Here is a 22,453-nt window from a genome sequence, read left to right on the forward strand (position 1 = left end):
AACTAAAGACTGATAGTAACTTTCCTAGTTTTCCAGTAGGGGAAATTCAAGAATAAAAATGAGCTCAGCACAAACCAGTGCTTTCTTGGTGTCATTCAAGTGATGTCAACACCTTATATGACGAGTACTTTAGATTGGTGGACGTGGAGGTGAGCTACAATGTAGTCAGTCGCAGGGACTCTCAAGGAAAGGACTGATTTTAATATTGTTTAAGTAAAACAGCAACAGCAGCTAACATTTATTATGCATTACCGCATCTTGGGGAGAGAGATGAACTCATATAATCCTAAAAACAACTTCACAGATAGGTACCATTTCCCTGGTTTTATGGAAAGAACACTGAGGCACAAAGAGGCTCCTTAATAGCACGGTCAAGGTCATGGCCTGCAGGGCTGGTGCCAGGGTGCAGACCTGGGCTTTTCCACTCTACACCCTCATCCCCAACCTTCAACGGTCAGGTTGTAGGTCTGTTAGCACAGATGTTGACAAGAAGGGGAAACAAATGTAGATCAGAGTCTATAATAATGGCATGTTAAGTGGTAACAAATAGATTAAAAATCATCCTCAGATCTGAATCAAGAGAATGAAGTGTCAAGACTTAAAAACACAACTCCCAGGAATAAATTTGTATTACTAAATTCAAAAATTGTCAAAGATCACTATTAAGATTTTTTTAGAGTCTCTGTAAAGGTACATAAATGGGCCTCAGATGATTCACCTGCCACAGTTCAGCCTACAGTGCTCTCTACTGCCAGGTTAAGAAAACTGTGAAGAGCTCACTTGCTCTACAATTCAAGGGCTGAAACAACCTCAACTCCACCAGCGTGAACAGTCACTCTAATATACTTTGACAGCCTCCCCACTCCAATTATTTTCATAAAAAAACAAATTAAAAGATGGTTCTGTTTTAAATAGGATTTCTGCTAAATAACTATTATCTGGGAAATACATATTATTTGCAAGCAGTGAGTAGTAATGGAATGGAACCAGGAGTCAGCTTTTGAAGCAGGAAGCTAAGGCATCGTTTTGTAATGCCTGAAGAGATTTTTAAAACTCATCTAAATACCATTAAACATCTGCCCTTTTTATTTCATTGATTTAAACCATTTCTGAACACTCATGATTCAAAAAGGTAAAGATGGTAATTTAAAAGCCATGGGGGAAAATCTCTCCCCAGGGAACTTTTCAGAAAAGCAGCCACCAGTCCCTGATAAGTGATGAATCTGTTGTGGTATTGCTTTCAGGACAGTATAAATTTATCTGGCATTATCTCCCAGGAATGCATGCATCATTTCACTGGAAGCAAAGATCCGATGGCCGTAAGAGCAAACGAGGTGGGGGCGACAGAAGAGCGGGCCAGGGAGCAGCAGGCTCCCTGGCTTTAGATGGGAAAAGAGCCGTGCCAACAGTTACCATCATTACAAACAGTTTAGCAAGATAAACGCTGTTTGCAAATTCAATTTAATGAGCCAGGAAGAGGATTTTGAATGAAGGAGTCTCTGATCGTTTTTGATTCTTTTTAGGTAGTATGTAACTTAAGTGTTTTTAAGGACAATCCAAACAATAAAGAGCAGGAAAACTGGGGGCAGGTGAGTAGTTTACTGATAATAGATTTTTTAAAAAACCACTAACAAGGTGCTTAGTCTTCTGTGTATTTAATAACATTAGACCTATAAGCTTTCAAAAACATTTTCTCCGGGGTGCCTGGGTGGCGCAGTTGTTAAGCCTCTGCCTTTGGCTCAGGGCGTGATCCCGGTGTTCTGGGATCGAGCCCCACATCGGGCTCCTCCGCTGGGAGCCTGCTTCTTCCTCTCCCACTCCCCCCGCTGTGTTCCCTCTCTCGATGGCTGTCTCTGTCAAATAAGTAAATAAAATATTTAAAAAAAAAACATTTTCCCCCCACTGGCTTTCTGTATATTATCATTTTTCATAATTTTTTTGTTACATGCAAAAATATACCAACCAACACTGCGCTTGATCTAAATCTATCATCAGTTGCATTACTCCCCGATTACTTTAAATGTCACTTTTAAATTAATTACAATTAATTTCTTTAGCAACATCTTCAAAATTAGAAGTACACTTGAGAAGAACCCTACCGAGCTTCGCAAGAGAAAAAATACTCAGAGAAGGCTGAAATTTAAACCCTTTCAGGACACCGTGGCATTGCCAGGCTGACAGGCCTCTGGGATTTCAAGGCCTCTCCCCACACTCAAGGTACAACACAAAATGGGTCAGGTTCACCTGCTCTTCGGGACTCAACTTAGTGAGTTGTAAACCCCATAGTGAAGGGTTGCTTTTTTCTTCAAAGCACAACTGTCCCCAGATTTGTACTTTTCAACAGATAGAGTCAAATTATACGGAAAAAGTAGACTTGCTAAGTTCTTGTCTGAAGTCACAGTGCATAATCAAGTCAAAGGTCAGCCCAACCAAGGTACATACCTTCCAAAGGATCCTTATTGAGCCCCAACTGGCTGATGATGTATCTGGGAATGTCAGTTTTAATACCCTGTCCTTCTTTTGCATGGCCTTCTGCTGCTTCCAATAGGTAGTAAAATTCTTCAGGATCAAATTCCTAGCAAAAGACAAACACAGATGTATACTTATTTGAGCCAAAATTCTCTGAGGTTTTATTACATAAATTCCTCTCACAATAAAATCTGTTGGATATACATGGTTGTGGGTTATTTATGCAGAAATGAAGCAAATGACTTTTAAGAAGTATGTAATTTGTACTTCATATCTGAAGCCTTTCATATTCTAAGGCAATACATGTACGTTCTTGGTAACTCATATAGCGACCGCTTCCAATTTTCTTGTAATGCAACTCTTAAGATATCTTATTGCTATCTTATCGAAAATGATGTCTAAAATTTGTTATGCCTTTTTAGTAAAATTTTAAAATCTGAAATCTCTCTCTCTCTCTCTTTTTTTTTTTTTTTTAGTTATTTGACAGAGAGAGACAGCTAGAGAGAGAACACAACAGGAGGAGTGGGAGACAGAGAAGCAGGCTCCTCTCTGAGCAGGGAGTCCGATGCAGGGTTCGACCCCAGGACCCTGGGATCACGACCTGAGCCGAAGGCAGATGTTTAACGACTAAGCTATCCAGGCACCCCTAAAATCCAAAATTTCATCCCGAAGATTCAGTTTCTCTTTTTGCACAAACAGCCACAAAAAGAGTAATGCTAGAATACATATTCTCAAAGGTTTTGCAGGACACTCCATTAGTACAAAAGGGTGCAAAAGTATTTTTTAAAAATATCAGAATTACCACTTTTTATCAGTACACTCTAAAATTAATATTCATGTAATGTGGAGATTAAGAAAGAAAAAGACAAAATTACAAAATTAATGCTTTTGATGACCTGTCTCTATTTTAAAATTTGGTAGCACATTTTGCCTATGTATTTTACTTGCTTTGGCTGTCTGTTACTTCTAGGATGCAATAAAAATCTTTCGGATTCCACCACCCTAAATGGATGCCATGGGTTTATTTATTGTATACAATTATGTTGCAGATTTAAACCACAGAGGCTATTTTCAGTTATATTTCCTAGATTTTTTTCCCCTCAGGATGTTTCCCATTTTGATTAATACCCCAACTAGGCAACTTCAGAATATTAGCATTTCACCTGAGAATTACTCAAGGGTTTCTAAAGGCCATGTAAAAAAAAGCTCGCTGCAAATGAGTAAAGCCAAAACCAATGTATACACTCAGCGCCCCTTCTAGAAACCTACAACACAGCACAGGCCTGAAACAGCAGGCCTAAGACCACTAGTTGGGAAACAATCCCTAAAACTCTGAATCCCCAGTTTCATCTGAGCTTTAAATAGTGCTGAAAATAGCCACGTTTTCAATTCTACTTTTAAGTTCACTTGTTTCTATCCCTGAGAGGCTGCACTTTTACTTCTTCTCTTCTGGTGAGCAGTGATTACTGAAAAAAGTCATTTCCACTTTTAAGGCAAGATTTTCTATTAGCATATCTGCTGCTGTCCAGAGAAACAAGTCTTAGTGCTAAATGCTATTTTTTCCCCAAATTAAACAAATGCAGGAAGTACAAGCATGTGGTGCATAATTCAAAAAGTACAATGGGAGACGCAGTACAAAAATCAGACTTCCTTTTGCTTGCATTTGCCAGTCACACAGTTCTCCCAGAAGCATCCAGAGTATTTGTTCCCCTTTATCCTCCCAGAGACAATGCCAAATGGTGCTTTTGATTCTGTGGTTCTAAGGGTCCTGGCCACTAATGGAAACACGTACTCCACCATGCCCCTCCCTGTCTCCTCAAGATTTCCCCTCTCCCATGACTCACTATGCCTGTGAACATTTCACTATTATAAAAAGCTATGAATGTTAATCAAAATAAAGGCAAAATCCTAGCAATACCACCCTATACGTATATGTGTGAATGTATAATTCTGGCTAGCAGAACTGAAAAGTGAGTGCTGATATCACGTTAAGCCCCTTAAAACTATTCTTATGTTCAAAGCTTCATACTTGTTCACAGTGTGGACTGAAATTTCAACCAAAATTACAAGACACAAAGATTTTAAAATAGGAAAATGACCAAGGACAATATAATTGGCAAAATGAACTCATCTCTGAAAGTCTCACTTCGTCCAGTCTATTTGGGACCCTACTATACTCTCCAAAGTGGGCTGCCACCAAGCATCTATATTTAACACACCACGTTTTAAGAACAGATACTAGTAACAGCAGGTTATGAGAAATCCTTTCTCTGATTTCCCTCTCTCTGCATCTTGCCAACTCCAAAACAGTGAGGCCCAACAAGTGTTTAAAATTAGGTATCACACAGTAATGGTGCTGAGATAAGGTGAAGCCCATTAGTTCATGATGATCTTTCCAGTCTGACCGGAATGTGATATGATTATCACTCAACACAGTACAAGTCCTAGAATTTTTACTTAAAACCAGAAAACAGAATCCCATGTGGATGTGCCATAAACATTCACAAGTTGTAGTTCCTGTTGACTCTTTCCGTTTAACTCTGGTCTTTGAAGCCAAATGAAACTGGAGGTTTCTGAGGCTCACTGCTTTCCCACAGTTAACAATAAATAATGGAGGCCCCTCTAGGGGCAACTTACCAGGCACTCCAATAACCGAGCTGGGCGGGCAATCACAATTAGGATCTTTCGAACCAGTTGTTTAATAAACGCCAATTCTCCACTTTCTGAACGATCGTGAGCCTAAGAGAAAGCAATGAAAAGAAAGGTGAGACAGGGCTGCTCTAGTTAATGGAAAAGAAAACCAGCAAAGCACATATTTGCATAGATAATTGCAAATATGTGAAAATGGAGAGATCTAGAAAATACTTTTCAAAGACTGATAAGCGAACATTATCGTTCACAAATGGACACCATTAAAGTTCTTTATCTACAAAACGGCTCTATTAGCTAAATTTCAATTGTAAAACTTTGATTTATTCTGTGTTAAAAATCAAATGTTAAAACTCTCAATGTGAACCATGAGTGATGGAGAGATTAACAGATGATAACACATTAGGCACATGGTACATGTGGAGTGGGCGGCTGATAAGGAACCTTGATTTGCCAGATGTCGCAGAATGAAGTACGAAATGGCTAACACAGTGAACGGCTGCTTTTGTTATCTTTGGCATTTAGCACATTTATGAAATAGATTTTACATGGGCACCACAATTAGCCTATAAATTTGCTATTTTATAATGTGTAAGAAGTGGGCATTGCTTATTTCAAATGTTAGGGGGATAACATTTATACTTGGACATATACATACAAATTTGGTTTCACATATTGAAGAAATAATGCCTAGGCACTCAACTCAGTAAAATTTAACTGACTTTCTGTCTTTTTAAATTTTATGTTATATGTTGCCTAATCAAGCACAAAAAAATATCCTGAGAATAAAACTCAGTTTGAGTCATTTTAATTTTCAATGATATTTTCTTGAAGAAACGAGGTAAATCTGTATCAAGGCAGACATAAAACCTAAGTTGTAAAAGTTTAACCATGTAAATTTCTATGCATGCTCACTTTAAGGCTGTCATAATTTTTAAATTGTTATGATTTACTTTCCTCTAAGGATTAAAAAAACATATCAAGAAGATACTCGTGTAACAGAATATGATTTCACAGACATACTAATAAGCATTTGAAAACATCATTGAGGGTGCTTTATTCTAAGAACCAGCCCTCTCATGAAAAGAAGTGGCAGACCAAATCTGTGAAAAATGGTTAAACTTAGTAGTAACAGGTCTGCTGATTTTAGGCCATCAAATCAAAAGCAGCTTTCTAAAACGTAGGTACAGGAAATATATACAGGCAAAAGCAAAATAGCCCAACATTTCAAAGAAAAAAAAAAAACACAACACAGGTAAAAATGACTGCTGGTGAATAATTGTGGAACAGAATGTATTCAAAGAAAACCAACTCATAACAAAAACTATAGGTCCTAGGAACCAGCTGGGATGCTAGAACATATATAAGGAGATATACATAATATTTAAACTGTCTCTAAGTTTTCTTTTTTTTTTTTTTAAGATTTTATTTATTTATTCGACAGAGATAGAGACAGCCAGCGAGAGAGGGAACACAAGCAGGGGGAGTGGGAGAGGAAGAAGCAGGCTCATAGCAGAAGAGCCTGATGTGGGGCTTGATCCCAGATCACCGGGATCACGCCCTGAGCCGAAGGCAGACGCTTAACCGCTGTGCCACCCAGGCGCCCCTGTCTCTAAGTTTTCTTTCCAATTTTTGTTTTACACCAAGAAGAGACTTTGGAAGATATAATGAATGGCACGATATGCCTGTATGCCGTCTTTATAGCTTATTCTCAATCAAAACTAAACAGAAAATCTTAAAGATGAAGCAAAAAAAGCCATCCAACTTAGTGACTGACAATTTGGGCTACATACAGAATTTCCTCTTTGTAATATTTACAGCTTTATAAATTCAGGATTATAAAGAAAATCTAAAAAGCCCGAACATGTTTTGCTGAACTCTTCAAAGAGAAACAAGAATTCTGTATCTTAAAAAATCTTTAGTCAGTTTAGATTATACAAATTCCATTTTAAAAACTGTAAAAATAATAGATTCGTTCCTATTTCTTACATCTAAGAATTATCAGCTGTAACTAAGGCCAAAAGATACAATGGGTAATGTTAATTCAAATAATATTTTATCTACTAACATTATTGCGGAGGGAGTTCTGTTAAGACAACACCAAACAAAAATCACAGTTAGCAGGAGAAGAGAGAGTTTCCAGGCTGCCAACAGCAGGCGCCAACACTAATGGATACTCTGTGTTTGTGTTTTAAGCGTTGACTGCTATAAAAAATACTGAGACCCATATTTGAGTAGGTTATAGTTTCCTATGTGTAGTATTTTCTTTGGCAAATACACCTAAGTGAGAAAACAAATGGAGACATAAAAGCATTCATCTGGAATTGACCTAGACCTCAGGACTTTAAAAAGGCATCAGTTAATCAAGCTGTTCAAAGCCACAGGGGGACCCTGCCTGGGCCCGCAAAAATTGACAATAGGGAAAGTGGACAGGAGATACCCGGCAGGCACACAATGTCACAGCTGGGAAGTGACAACAATTGCATCCTGGGGAAGGCAAAGGCAATTCCCACAATAAGGGCTCCATCTAAAAGGCACAGTTCCCCTGTGACTGTTTAGCTCCAAACTCTGGAAGGACACTGTCAGTGTGAGTCTGAAGATTGTTTTAATTTTCCCACAAGGACTGACTGAAGAAAATGTTTATCTGTGAAGATAAATAAGAAAACATTCCTATTCATACCAAAAAATGCTCTTCATACCACAAGTATACATGCTTCTCTGCTGAAGAGATGAATTTTCCTAAATACAAACTTTATACACACACACACACACACACATATATATATATATATATAATCTAAATTCTTTGAGAAAGAGAGAGAGAGGGCATGAAAAGGGCAAGAAGAGGGAGAAAGAATCTTAAGTGGGCTCTCAGCCTGTGGAGCCCAACACAGGGCTACATCCCAGGACCCTGAGATCACGACCTGAGCTAAAATCAAGAGCTGGACGCTAACCAACTGAGCCACCCAGGCAACCTCAAATTCAATAATTTTTATCTATTATATGGTGCATTCACATGATTTTTGAAACCTAAGATTTTTTTTTTTTTTTATAACTGCCATGAAACAATCTGCCAGGTCTATTAGGTAGAAATAAAATTCAGTGTGTGTGTGGGGGGAACTTTTTAAAAAAGATTTTATTTATTTATTTTAGAGATAGAGAAAATGAGCAGGAGGGAGGGGCAGAGGGAGAAGGACAAGCAGACTCCATGCTGAGCGCAGAGCCCAACTCAGGGCTGATCCCACAACCCCAAGAACATGACCTGAGCCAAAATCAACAGTCAGATGCCCAAATGACTGACCCATCCAGGCACCCCATTGGGGGCAGATTTCAAAGTAAATAGCTTTGGATATTGATTCTATCCTTTTCAGAGAAAGCCTCTGAAGGAATGAAAAACACAGGACTAAACTAGTAATTATGGTAATACCCTGGGACAGAACTGTGAGGCTGACAACAGAGTTACTCTCTTATCTCTTATCTGCTTCTTCTGTTTAAAAATGCACCATTTGGGGCACTTGGGTGGTACAGTTGGTTAAGCATCTGCCTTCGGCTCAGGTCATGATCTCAGAGTCCTGGGATCCAGCCATGCATTTGCGTTCGGGCTCCTTGCTCAGTGGGAAGTCTGCTTCTCCCTCTGTGCCCTCCCTCACCCTGTGCTCTCTCTCTCTCTCTCTCTCTCAAATACATAAAATCTTTTAAAAAATGCACCATTTAACAAATATCATTTTCAAGATATTCTCATAGCAAGTAATACGCATAGTGTTCCGTGCATTTTTTCAGGAGCTGATTTGATTAAACGAACAGAAGTGAATTATTTGATGATAAATAAAATATTTTGGCATGCATACATACATATCTTCTTTCTCCCTCCTTCCTTCCCTTCCTTCCATAGTTACTGAGGAAGCAAGTACCAGCCACAGTGCTAGGCACTGGAGAGTTCAAGGTGATTTGGATGCGATCCCTGTCCTTTCAAAGAGCCCTCTCATGCTGTTAAAGTGAAACCCCAAAACAGATCATTAACAATGCATTGTGCTCAACAGGCCATGTTAGGGTTTTTACCTGTAGGTGAAATGGAGCCATCAAGACTGTTAGATGTTCTTACAGCCTCACAGAAGCAAGAATTTGGGGGTTAGGATACTGCCTTGGTGGAAAGATACTCAATAGCCAGGCAGACACATGAATTTGAAATCTAAGACAGAGCTGCAGATCTGAGATACAGAATGGAAGCCATTAGAGCTCATGGGTCTTTAAGATAGCCAACAAGGTCCCCAGAGGGGAGGAGCAGTGGACCACGAATCAGATCACGGGAAAGCTAACTTTTAGAAAATGCAACTTAGAAGAGCCCTTGGAAGAAGCAGAGAAGAAACAGAGGTACTACGAATATCTTGAAAGGAGAGGGGTTAGCAAGAGACAAAAGGAAAATTTTAGTATTGCTAAATATAATATTCTAGTCAAACAGGCTGCTCTGGGAAAATGTCCAGTGGATATGACAATAAGGAGGACGGTGGACTTCAGTGAGTTTAGTGAGAGGTCAGAAGCCATTCATTCAACAAGAGTTCTCCCATGTGTTAGACCTATTCTAGATGAAAAAGACAGACAAAATCGCTGCCCACACAGCCACTGTAGCCTATGCTGCTATCGGCCGTCTGTGATGACTTGTTAACCATTTAGCAGCTCTTCCATTTTTACATTTCTTATACACCCAAATGGATGATCATTTCCCTATAAATTTATTTTCATTTTAATTTACAGGAGAATTGGTGCAAGACAAATTGGAAATGAACAACAAAAACCAAAAACACTGTATTCACCACCCCTAAAATACGGTGAGAAACACTGCCTTAATGGACTACGATAGGTTGAAACAGGAGCAATGGGAACACAGTACAGAAAACTCTACTGGGATGTTTGGATGGGAAAGAAAAGAAACAAAGTGGCTGCTGGTCAGAGAGAGATCGTCTCATCTCGCCAGGACTAAATTCAGTAGGGGCAAACACAGAGGAATTTCCAAAAAACTAGGATGCTATTATTTTCCTTCAGGTCCACACAATTATTTATATATTCAGGAGTAGAGAAAACCACCTACAATCATGCTGACATGGGCATAACTTCTGCCCTATGAGGTAGAGAAATACAATATATCCAAATACATAAGCTAAATAGGTTTTACTTGTGGGCTGTGGCTGATCAATTTCGGTTGCAAGAGCAATATATGCACTAATTGCATCGCACCAGACACATTCCTTCCCGTCCTGGGTGTTATCAGGAGCTAAGCATTCAAGTGTTAGGCTCAGGCAGGTCCTGTGTTTATCTGTCTTTTGGAAATTGGATATTTTGTTAGAAGAGGAACTGACCCTAATGAAAATATAAGTTACCATTTACTACCCACTAGCACGTGCAGGTTAATTAATAGGACACAGGCCTGGAAGAAGCCAGCCATTTTCCATTTAGCTTCTCCAGATATTAGACCTAGATAGCATCATCAAATAACACACATGCTCTCAGGCAATTTATAACTTTATGGTTGGGGTGGGGGGAAAATCACTGCCTCAAAATCCTTCGCAATCCACTTATCCCAAAGCCATAGATTGTTGGGTCCCGAGGTTCCTGCAAAGGTTATTACATTAACTTTCTATTACTACAAATGATGACGACCATCAATTTATAGCAAGTAGCAATCAGTTTTTTCTTCTTCACTTCCCTGGAATATGAACTCTAGTTTTTTCTTCGCTTCCCTGGAATATGAACTCCAGTTTTTTCTTCTTCGCTTCCTGGAATATGAACTCTAGTTTTTTCTTCTTCGCTTCCCTGGAATATGAACTCTAGTTTTTTCTTCTTTGCTTCCCTGGAATAGGAACTCTATCTCATGGTTAAAACGTGGAAGCAAATGCACTCGTGAAATCTTTTCTTTTTTCAGGGGAAAAGCAAAACAAATCAGAAAACTTTATACGGTATGTGGTTCATACCTCTTGTAGCAATTTATCTAATTTGTGCTGTAATTCAAGGAAGTATCGTGAGGTGATGAGACCCTGGTGGGATTTATCCAAGCAATCTCGAGCCAGTTCAATAATCTGATGGTGAGTGAAACTAAGCACTCCATCTGCTAGAGGAAGAACGTGGTCAGGGGAGTAGCTGGTGATAATTTCCTTCAGACGTTCCTCCATCTGAGCCGTAGCCTATTTAGAGAAGACATGTGCACACAGATGAAATATGACAAAACACACATGTGGACAATCATCACATTTATCTGGTATTTTCAGAGACCTCCACAAATTATGAAATAGAATTCTCGAAACTAATGGTGTATACATAATGTCCTTACATATTTGTCAAAACCCACAGAATGTATACCACCAGGAGTGAGCCTTAAATGTTAACTATGGACTTTGGGTGATTATGAGGTGTCAAGGCACATTCATCGATTGTTAAATGGACCGCTTTGGTGGAGGATGATCATGGGAGGAGGGTGTGTGGGTGGGTGTGCTGGCATGTGTGGGGGTGAGCTGGGGGGGCATCGTCAGGGGGTATATGGGAATTCTCGGTACTTTCAGTTCAATTTTTGTTGAGCCTAAAACTGCTCTAAAAAAAAAAAGTCTATTAAAATTTTTTTTAATTTAAATTCAACTTAATTAACATATACTGTAATGTTAGTTTCAGAGGTAGAATTGAGTGATTCATCAGTTGCATATAACACCCAGTTGCTCATTTAAAGTCTACTTTTTTTTTTTTTTAAAGCAGCAACAGCAGCCTAATCACATGGAAGAAAGATTTGAGGTATATAAGGGAAACTGACCATCCTAGGGTGATAATTATTTTTTTTTCTATCCTATCAAATATAAAATAGTCTACGTAAGCTTCTTCAAATAAGCCGAACAATACTGTGCATTGTTATGCTTTCATTTTAGATCTCGGGCTCTTTCTTTCAGATAAGATGCTCAAAAATATCATTATGTTTTTACCTATTCAGCACTCAGGACTGTTGCTGGAATTCCACAGGGTGGGCCAAGAGTTGTTCTGCTCAGTAGGTTTTAATGTACCAGGAACATACTTACCCTTCTCTCAAAAAGCTACATCTTGTGCGAAAGGCCACGGAGATTCCTTGGGTACATATATCGAAAATCTCCTTTCCAACTTTGATTTCATTCTCTGTGATGCCCTAGTGCCTAATTGGTATCTGCTGCTTATATTAACTGTCTATGCGGGAGGAGGGGGGCCCCTCTGCCTCCTGCTTCTCTCTAAAATCCTAACCAGCAGTAACTACAGAGTCAGGACCTAGCTCCCTGGTGAACAAGGGACATGTAATTAATAGCTAAGACGGCTTTAATCAATGACATCAATGTTGGGTTCATTACAAATAATAAGTACTCTACTCGTGATTTATGAAACCAGAGACTTCCTTTCGTTTTCTTGCCTAGGGCTACCCAAGTAGCTGGGGAGGAACAGGAACACGATGGAAAGGCTGTCTCCTCCTGAATGTGTAGGAACACCCGGGGAAAGGCTGTGGAAAGCAGGTGACTGGAGGCGTGCAATGGCAGGTTTTTGCAGCCAGGCCGTCTGTCAACGACTCTTCAGCAAGTCCTCTCTGGCTCAGCGTGAATTCCCTTTGCCAGTCTACTGGGGTACACTGCAACTGTCCCTTCCCTTCTAAAGTAACAGGGTTAGACATATAATTGCTGAAGAGATATGAAGTCACAGAAAAGAAAAACAAGGGTTTTTTTTTGTTTGTTTTAAGAAAAAAGACAATCGTCACATACCCATTCTACAGGTTTCTAAGGAAGAAAAACGGTTGCTGCCTGACGGAGCCCGTGGGTGTGGAGGCTCCCTCTCCCTGGGGCACCTCATCAGGCCCACCCAGTGGGTGGGGCAACCATCAGAATTTGCTGTAGAGGCAGTTTAGCACACGGAGAGTGTGGCTAGTCCTCAGCCAATTAAAAAAAAAATGTTGAGTGATTTTACCTTTCTTAGAAGCTGTGGGGCTGTTCTACACAAGTCTAATTCATTACTACTGGACTGGACCATCGCTTTCCATAACAAAACCACCTTACAGATGCTACGCCCAAGCCCAAGCTGCCTGTTCCTTTAGATGCTAGGCATCTTCAATTCAATTCATTACCTTCGGGAACCTTTCTTTGTAGACATGGTTCATCATAATTATTTCATGGTCACAGCAGGCGGGAGAACGTCCAGGGCTGCAAGCAAAGCAAATTACCCTTTTAAACTTGCCTCAGCATGAAACGAAAATAAGCTTTTTATTTATAAACAATTGGGTGGATCAAAAGTACTATACAACCTTTGTAAGAAAAGTGTATTAGGTAATAAACTACAAAATCAGTCATTAGTACATACATAAATACCCACAAATACTGACACCCTGAATAGGATTCAAAAAGGAAGATCTAGAAATGAAATGCCACAAAGTAATTACAGCTACGATATAAAACTAGTTCAGAAATGTTCTTAAATTGAGATTATATTCTGTATGTAGAATGCATTTCTCTAGTTCTGGAAACCAATTAACGAATTGCAATATAAAACAAAAAAGGATCGTTACAAACAGCAACATCTAGGACACACCGAACAGTATAATTTCACACTTTTATCCTACACCTGTGCTCTGCCACGTACCACTGAAGAGGTCTGAGCGTCTTCCACGGCACAGGTGTCGCCACTGAAATCCATTTTCTGGCCTAGCGAATATTTATTTGGGGTGCTGAGGTAAGCATTACGTCCGATATGAAACAGAGGCATGTAACTGTGGTGTGCTTTTATTTCAATGGTAGGTTCATATTTCTTCCTAGTGTTACAGAGTTATGCAACTTCAGTGAGAGTGTTTACATTTCTGGGAGAACACAGCCTGTGCTAGATATCCAAGGAACTCCCTTCATAAAACCATAAAATGGGCACCCATGTGGTAAAATATAGTGCCCCTAAATAAATTCATACAATTGACCTTTTATTCCTTAACTCAAAATTATAACACATTCCCAAATTACGCAATGGGGCTACATTTACTATCAGTTTATTATATACTAAATAAAAAAGGTACAAAGAGGGGGGCAACCTGGCTGGCTCAGTCAGTAGAACATGAGACTCTTGGTCCTGGGGTCATGAGTTTGAGCCCCATGTTGGGTGTAGAGTTTACTTTAAAAAAAAAAAAAAAGGTACAAAGGGGAAAACCCTCCTCAGTAAACTCTGATGTTCAACTGAGCACCTGACAAACTGTTTTTACAGTAAAATCTTACACAGGAAAGTACACCAGTTCTATGGCACCAAGATTTCATACTGTGGAGATGGACTGCCTCGACCATCCTGCAGAGAAGGACTGCTACCCCCAGCGGCCGCGACTGCAGAAGCCGTCAGCCAGCAGTCCCTTCAAAGATGGCCTCAGTTCTCGTCACCTCACCCAGGCCATGTCCTTCCCTGGGAACCACACTTGGTGACTGAGGTAGGGGTAAAAAGTAAGGGCCATCTGGCACAGACAGACAACTCTGACGGGTCATGCCATCCGGAGAGCTCCCTGTGGAGTTGGCTGTGTGGCAGCTAGATTTCTTTCTGCCCAAGTCAGTTTGCTTGCCTTCCTTACATGGTATAAATCCTGAGCTACTCCCTAATAAACATCCTGAACACAAGTCTGTTTTAGAGTCTACATCCTAAAAAAAAAAAAAAACAAAAAAAAAAACACACACAAAAAACCAAAAAACCTGTAAGACAAATCTATCTCTCTCTACATATATCTGGCCCTACTCAATGTCAAAATTTAAGGGACACAAACTCCTAACAACTTATTCATAAGCTTGGAACAAGTAAAACTCATGAAGGGAAAAAAGATGAAAAATCTGGGTGAACTTTTATAATGTGGGATCTAAATGAAAATCCTTTTCTTTTTGCTGTCCTTCCTTTTTAGCCAGCTTACCCCTCTTAAAAAAAGAACATTAAGTACTCCTGCACCACGATCGGGTCGTCTTGAAATTTCCAACAGCAAGAAGGTTTTACAGGAGATCCCTTTAGTACCTCGTGATTATTGCTACTACCCCAATTAACAAATCGAGAGAACTTAAACGAAAAGCAGTACGATGCCTTTCAGTGGTAATTAACAATATCATGTAGAGATGGGAAAAATCACACTATATTTGGGGTAGTTCACAAATCAATTAACACGTAGATGAGTTGGAGGATCAAAACGCTTCCCTCAAAATGGTTAAAAACAGATAATTCAATACATTTTTCAATCAGGTCCACCCACCTCAGGCTTCGGGAACGGGGGCGCATGGGCGTGTTCCTGCATCTGTTTTCCGTGGCAATGCTTTCGGTAGTACAAAAATGTTTCGACAGGAAGTGCAATTCATCTGGCGTTGGCTGGTAGGGTAACTGATGCAGCTTCTCCTGGGAGGAAGAGGAGGACTACGGACAAACCACAGTGAGGTCAGAGGACCATCTTAGAAAGATAGACTTCAAGGGAATTCGCAATCAAAGCAGTGAACCTGGGTGGCATCACCATTTTACATTGTTTCCCTTTCATGTTATAATGACAATAACTAGTATCTAAATGTGTACCCTTGCTGCTTTCGATGTGAGGTCAAAATGCCTTCCATATTTCATCTTATTTGTCTTTAGGACCATTTCCCAAAAGATGGTTTCCTCTCTTGTAGAAAACCCAGGCTCTGAAAATGGGGAGATCTTGCTCAAAGCCAAGGCAAAAAAGTGACCCTGGAGAATCTGGAGGCATGAAATGACAGATTAGCTCTCAGCTGAGCATTGTACCCTTGCTGGGACCACTGCTCACAATGAAACACTTTGACTCTCAGTAACAGAAAATGAATTTTATGATGTGTGATCATAAATAAGGTAATGAGATCCTCCTTTACAAAGCATGCCGTCCTTTGATACATCGGTATGTGCCTTCGGTTAAAAGGGGAAGAGATGAAGATACTTTTCGCACTAATGTCATTGTTTTAAAAATTGGATTTTTTGGGGCGCCTGGGTGGCACAGCGGTTAAGCGTCTGCCTTCGGCTCAGGGCGTGATCCCGGCGTTCTGGGTTCGAGCCCCACATCAGGCTCCTCCGCTGTGAGCCTGCTTCTTCCTCTCTCACTCCCCTGCTTGTGTTCCCTCTCTCGCTGGCTGTCTCTATCTCTGTTAAATAAATAAATAAAATCTTTAAAAAAAAATTGGATTTTTTTTCCCTTTTCCCTTTGGCTAAGACTCTCCCTCTCTCTCTTTTTAAAGCAGCTTCAGTGGTGGTGAGTTTTTTTTTAATTCCTTGCATATAGATTTGCTTTTTGAAAACTGTCACTTAATACTTAGAGCAAGGTAATGTAGAAATGAATAACTAAATAACACTGTTTTTAATTAATCTGAGAAACAGAACTATAAAGCAAACAGACTTTTGTTTTTGTTTAACTGGGAGGTAAACTCTACAAGCAATTCTAACAAAAGAGATTGAGAAATCTTTGAGCAAGAGAATCATGATTAGAATAAGCATATTTGTAAAGGTAACACTCATCTGAAATCTCAGTTTTAACAGGTTTTTTTTTTTAAAGCTGTCATTAGTTTAACAATAAATACACTTCATAAACACTGAAGCATCCAATGTAGGAACACTAGAAATTAATGACTAAAGCTTAAAAATACCCTCATACCCTGAAATTATGAAACATCTTATAAGTACATACTGAGACAAAGAGAAATTTTTATAAGGTAATGAGATTGTTTTATAAGCCATAAAAATGAGAACGCTACTGGAAAGACTTATGAGATAAACCAAATCGCTATTCAAAAAGTATAAGCACAGTCTTAAACACTTTTCACTGTGAAAAAAACAAATAAAGCACAAACTAAGTCAACTCAAGCAATCAGGAAAAGAATAATAAAATCACTGTAAGCAGGAGAGAAGCAGTAATGATAAAAGTGAAGATAAGGAAATTAGCTAATAAAAAACCAGAATTAAGGATCTGTACATAGGGCTCAGAGAAAAATCAATGTCCACAGTTCTGTATCCAAGATTTCAAAACCCTAAGACCCAGAAGTTTATTTGTAAGTTTACAGTAACCCCTTTGAAGGCACAGCATCAAGTGAACTGATAGAAAGCTATTTAAAAGATGTACTCAATCCACTCAGTGTGAATGTTGACTCAGGCTGCTGTAGAAATATTAATATATTTGATTATGAGCTCCTGGCCCTGGTGCTGCTGGGCTGTTGTGCACAGTATAGGGATTGCACTACCTTTCTAAAATATGAAAATTAATTCCAAAACACACTGGGCTCTAGAGTTTCACGTCAAGTGTCATGGGCCTGTACTGGCATGGAAATGACACCAAGCGACTTCAGGAGGGTGCGTTCCCTCTGTGGAGGGAGGAAGCAGAAAGGGACTGGGTGGGCAAGGCTTTACTTGTATCTTTAACATTTATTCAACAAAATATTTTAAAAACAGCCCATACTAATGTAACAAAACCTTAGCAAGTGGTAACTCTGAAGGGAAAATTTTGTGGTTCTACCATATATACAGCCCAGGACGAAACTGTATAAGGAATGTACCCCAGGTTTACTGCTGGGGAATGTGGCAAAATGAACAATGCAGTGGTGTTCAGTGTTCTAACCTTAACACTACTAAAGAAGCAAGGAGGCAAGGAGCTCCTCTGGGGAGAGAGCCTCTTTCATCTCAGTTGGAACATGCAAGGTAAAATGGGATGAGGGTGATACCATATCCAAGTGACAAAGCACTGGGGACAGCTGTAGGCCAGCAAAATGGCCCCAGGCATTCAAAAGGTACCAAATAGGGCCCCAAAAGGGAGATGATATTGGACAATCGAAAAATCCAACGTTAGGTTTTAGCAGAGATCAGGGACTCACTCAGGGGAGAACTTTTCGCAGCCAGTGAGAACTGCAGGACAGCAGAGGTGCAGGCCTGCCCAAGACTGCACCCCATATTGCAAAGTCCCCTCCACCGGTCAAAGTGGCCGGGAGTACCACTCTGGGGAGAGCTTTGATAATTTGTTTGGGAGTTTCTCAATAAACTGTGTTTGATTACTTTATGTTTCTAGCATATTCTCTAAGTGTGGTGTCAGGTCTCATCACTGAACTGGTCTGCACATGAGTTTTGATAGTGTCATAAATCAAATTCACATTTAAAAAGTAGAGAGTTACATAAAGAAAAAAAAAAGCTGTACAAGACTTCCCCAAACCTGTTCTGAATAATGTATCATTTAGTCTCTCCAGATAACCATTTTGCAACAGACAATACTCACATGAATGCATAATTTTCTACTGGTTACTAAATGTAGTATCATTTTATAGTCATACCTCACATATTTATAGGTATTTACATGCTTATTTCCCTTCCCTCAGCAGAAAATAATTAATCTGTTAAGAAATATGGGGGAATGTCCTCCTACTGCTGCAGTTCCATATTACTTATTTTAAAATTAAAAATTATAATCTCAATATTATCTTAGAAAATTTCCCCACAGATTAATTTTAATGGCAAAATTTGCAGTTGAAAGAAGTTGCAATACTAAATATCTTCTGGAAGGACTGATTAACTTCCTATGACCAAATCTTTTCAATTTCAAAATATAGCATTTTTAACACTTGCCAATTTTATAGATGCCATATATGCCAGGATAAAGACATAATGTTTACATTTCAGCAGAAGTAGTTCTGGAATTCAGCTAACAACACAATTACCTGTCAAACTTAAGCTATATTTTCAAAGTGTTCGTAATTTTGTGCTCTGTATGTTTACTTTTAAAGAATATCTAAAATGCATTCCTGATTGGCTAAATGACTAACAGTTAACCCACACAACAAAAATCTGAGAGTGCCTCAGACCACATTTAGAAAAGAAGAAAATGAGGGGCACCCAGCTGGCTTAGTCAGTGGAACATGTGACTCTTGATTTCAGTGTCATGAGTTCTAGCCTCACATTGGGCATAGTGATTACTTAAAGATAAAATAAAATATAATACATTTTTTTTAAAAAAGAAGAAAATATAACTACTAAAAAGTTTTGTGCAAATTTTGCCCCACTATGTAAAGGACAAGAACCCCAAAACACTGAGAGAAATGAAAAGTAGCTTTTCAAATTTTCACTCATTACTTTTTATCAAAAACCAATATGGAGAACACATAACTGAATTTTGTATGAGTGGAGCACCTACACTTCACACACTTAACATTTCCTTGTGTCTTTTGGCACAAAGTAATTTTGAAAGCTAAAATTTTAGGGGTGCCTGGATGGCTCAGGTCATGATCTCAGGGTCCTGGGATCGAGTCCCAGCTTGGGCTCCCTGCTCAGCTTGAAGCCTGCTTCTGCCTGCCACTCTGCCTGCTTGTGTTCTCTCTCTCTCCCCCTGTCAAATAAATAAATAAAATCTTTAAAAAAAATTTTATTTTGAAGGAAAAAGGAGAAACATGAGGTCAACAATTATATGTACGACATTCTTTAATAAACACTTAAGAGAAAGCTAAAAGCTACCTCACCTCTGGTCAGCAGCTGTTGGGTAGAAACATAGCAAATGCGCGCGCGCATGTGTGTGTGTGTGTGTGTGTGTGTGTGTGTGTGTGTCTAAAAACGGTCTCAGGTGGCTTCTTCCTTAAACACATATGGAAGTCAAGGATGGTGATAATTTCATTGTGACAGATGGCCAGGTCATGTTTATTAATTAAAATATTTATTTTAAGAAAAACCATGTAAATTCTTTAAAAAGAGCCAAGAGCCTGGAGTCTAGGCCTTACTGTATTCTTAGAGAAAGGAGGGGGTTGGTCAAAGCCCCTCAGTGCATTCTCTGTGTCTTACACTTCTTTTTTTTTTTTTTTTAAGATTTTATTTATTTATTTATTTATTTATTTATTTATTTATTTGACACAGAGAAAGAGGCAGCCAGTGAGAAAGGAAACACAAGCAGGGGGAGTGGGAGAGGAAGAAGCAGGCTCCCAGCGGAGGAGCCTGATGCGGGGCTCAATCCCAGAACACTGGAATCACGCCCTGAGCCGAAGGCAGACGCTTAACAACTGAGCCACCCAGGCATCCCACGTGTCTTACATTTTTGATAAATAAAATGAAAAGAACAGTAGCAATTGCATGACACGGTGTGTTGCTGGGATTAAACAAAGACTACAACGCACTGGAAGGAGTCAGGCTAATGTCTCCACATAATAAATATTTCTACAACGGCTGGTTTTTAAAATTGGTTGTACCAAACGAAGTCTGATTCTATGTAACTCACTCTTTTTGAAGAGATTGGCTTTTTAAAATGGTGTATGATTTATTAGAGTTGGAAAGATCTTGCACTCTCCTCAATTTTTCTTGCAAGAGTCAAATTACTGTACCCAAATGACAATAAAACTTAAGTGAAGGGCAAAACAAGGTCCCAGAGCTGAAATGAACAAGAATCTGGAGACAAGAAACTTCCCTGAAAATCTATAGGAGAACAATACTTAAATTTCAGAAAGTTACCCTTGTTTTTCTTTTTGGTCAATCAGTTTTAGCATTCTTTTTCACACTGGAATTATCTACGTTTTCAACATCTAACATCAACCAATGACCAGTGATGGTTCTGGACACAGCAGTCTAGCGTGGCTTCACTGTTTTTTAGTGACAGTTTTATCTGCTGAAACCATTCATGAGTTTGAAGCATCCTCTCCGGATGCAAGGCTTTTCACCAAAATCATCAAAATGGACAATAAACTCATATACCACAACTAAATGGAATAGAGGATAGGAAAATAAACTACCTCTCCTCAATAAAATATCAGGGAGATGGTAAATATAATACAACAAATTTTAACAAGGCAGTATTAAAGGTGCTCCAGAAATTGCATCTGGAATTCTGGAAACACTTAATATAAGGCAGTGGTGATACCAGTTAGTTTATAAACTTAATTGTAGTGTCCTTTCTTCTTTTTAAAATTTATTTGAGAGAGAGAGAGAAAGAGAGAGCAGGGAGAGAGGTAGCAGGGGGAAGGGCAGAGAGAGAATCTCCAGCAGACTCCCTGCTGAGTGAGGAGCCCGATGTGGGGCTCGATCCCACAATCCTGAGATCTGAGATCCTGACCTGAGCCGAAATCAAGAGTTGGATGCTTAACCTACTGGGCCACCCAGGTGCCCCAAATGTAGTGTCTTTGCAATGCAAGTACTATTAAGCAGCTGAATGTACATGGTTAGCCCGGTGCTGGGGCCTGTGAAAAACCAGCACCATCACCGCCACAACAAAACGGTAGATGAATAACCCTACACAATAAACCACAGATTGTCACAAAATAAAGATGGAAATCACCAGAAGGAAATCTAAAATCATCAGGTCCCATTCCCAGCTTGTTCAAGGGCATTTGGACCATTCCATTAGGTATGTATTGAACACCTACAACATACCTGGTCTTTCTAAATGACCTCCAGCTTCCGAAGCTCTGTAGAGACAGGTATCCTGCAGCACCACTAATTCAAACTGAGAAAGCATCCATCCAACTTACTGAATCGGTTCCATTAATTGCTAGGGCTCCTGTTGCAATGTTACAGTTTGGGGCAAGAGCATCCTTCTTTCTCTCTTCTATTTCCATGGCTTCATTTTGTCTCTTTGTCTTAACTTACTACTAAATTCTTTTAATCTCCCCTTAAAAAAAAATTCTTACCTAGGAGGTACAGATTTAAGGCTTGCCATTTTTTTTTCCTTTGAAGGAGAAAAACAAAGAAACAAAACAACAAAAACAAACAAAAAAATCCCCTGCATCTAAGCCACACAAGGAAAAAAAAAAAAAAAAAAAAGACCCAGGCCATCAAAATTTAATGGTGTTTTTAGTACTGATATCACTGGTGCAGAACCAAAGCAATAAAACCAGATTGCATTCCCCCCTACACCACAAACTACACCAACTGGTATTAAAAACGAAAGCTCCCAATCTCCTCCAAACTTGTGATCCTGGGACTTAACTCAATTTATGCACCAGAGTTTAAAAGCTTGCAGCAAAGAGTATGTCCTTTTTACGTTTGCCCGCTCATCATGTGATGAGTTACCTATTCAGAGCAACAGACAGGCAGAATTTATCTTCTTCCTACCAGGAAACACCCAGAGAAAACACCTGCTGTGCCAGAGAGCCGTGTGGTTATGAGGAAGAGGAGAACAGTAAGGTACTTACAGAGACTGTGGAGCTGGGCGTGTTTGTCCCATAGCCAGAGGAGGGGAGAGAAGCCAAGGACCAGCGGCGTCCATCAGTCCTATTGAGAGAGGGAGATCAGCTTTGCCCAACGTTGGAGCACTGTTTCAGGGGAACCCCAGGGAAACCGAGTATTTTTAGTCAAACAAATGACACAAATGCGGTCAGTGAAGATGTGGAAATGTTCA

General features: G+C 39.5%; 1 protein-coding gene across 2 annotated transcripts in view; it reads right to left on the bottom strand.

Moving 5' to 3' along the window:
• MAST4 (microtubule associated serine/threonine kinase family member 4) overlaps window positions 1-22,453 on the bottom strand; it is a 161,124-nt gene that overhangs the window by 51,101 nt on the left and 87,570 nt on the right. For both annotated transcript variants that reach the window (XM_008691344.2, XM_040622219.1), the window contains exons 4-9: window positions 22,248-22,326; window positions 15,362-15,519; window positions 13,232-13,307; window positions 11,085-11,294; window positions 5,107-5,208; window positions 2,443-2,575 (exon numbers count right to left, since the gene is read on the bottom strand). In XM_008691344.2, the coding sequence (XP_008689566.2) occupies window positions 2,443-2,575; window positions 5,107-5,208; window positions 11,085-11,294; window positions 13,232-13,307; window positions 15,362-15,519; window positions 22,248-22,326 (758 nt within the window). The remainder of the gene's footprint in view (window positions 1-2,442; window positions 2,576-5,106; window positions 5,209-11,084; window positions 11,295-13,231; window positions 13,308-15,361; window positions 15,520-22,247; window positions 22,327-22,453) is intronic.

Source organism: Ursus maritimus, unplaced genomic scaffold (assembly GCF_017311325.1).
Source record: "Ursus maritimus isolate PB19 unplaced genomic scaffold, ASM1731132v1 scaffold_5, whole genome shotgun sequence".
NCBI classification, from domain to species: Eukaryota; Metazoa; Chordata; class Mammalia; order Carnivora; family Ursidae; genus Ursus; species Ursus maritimus.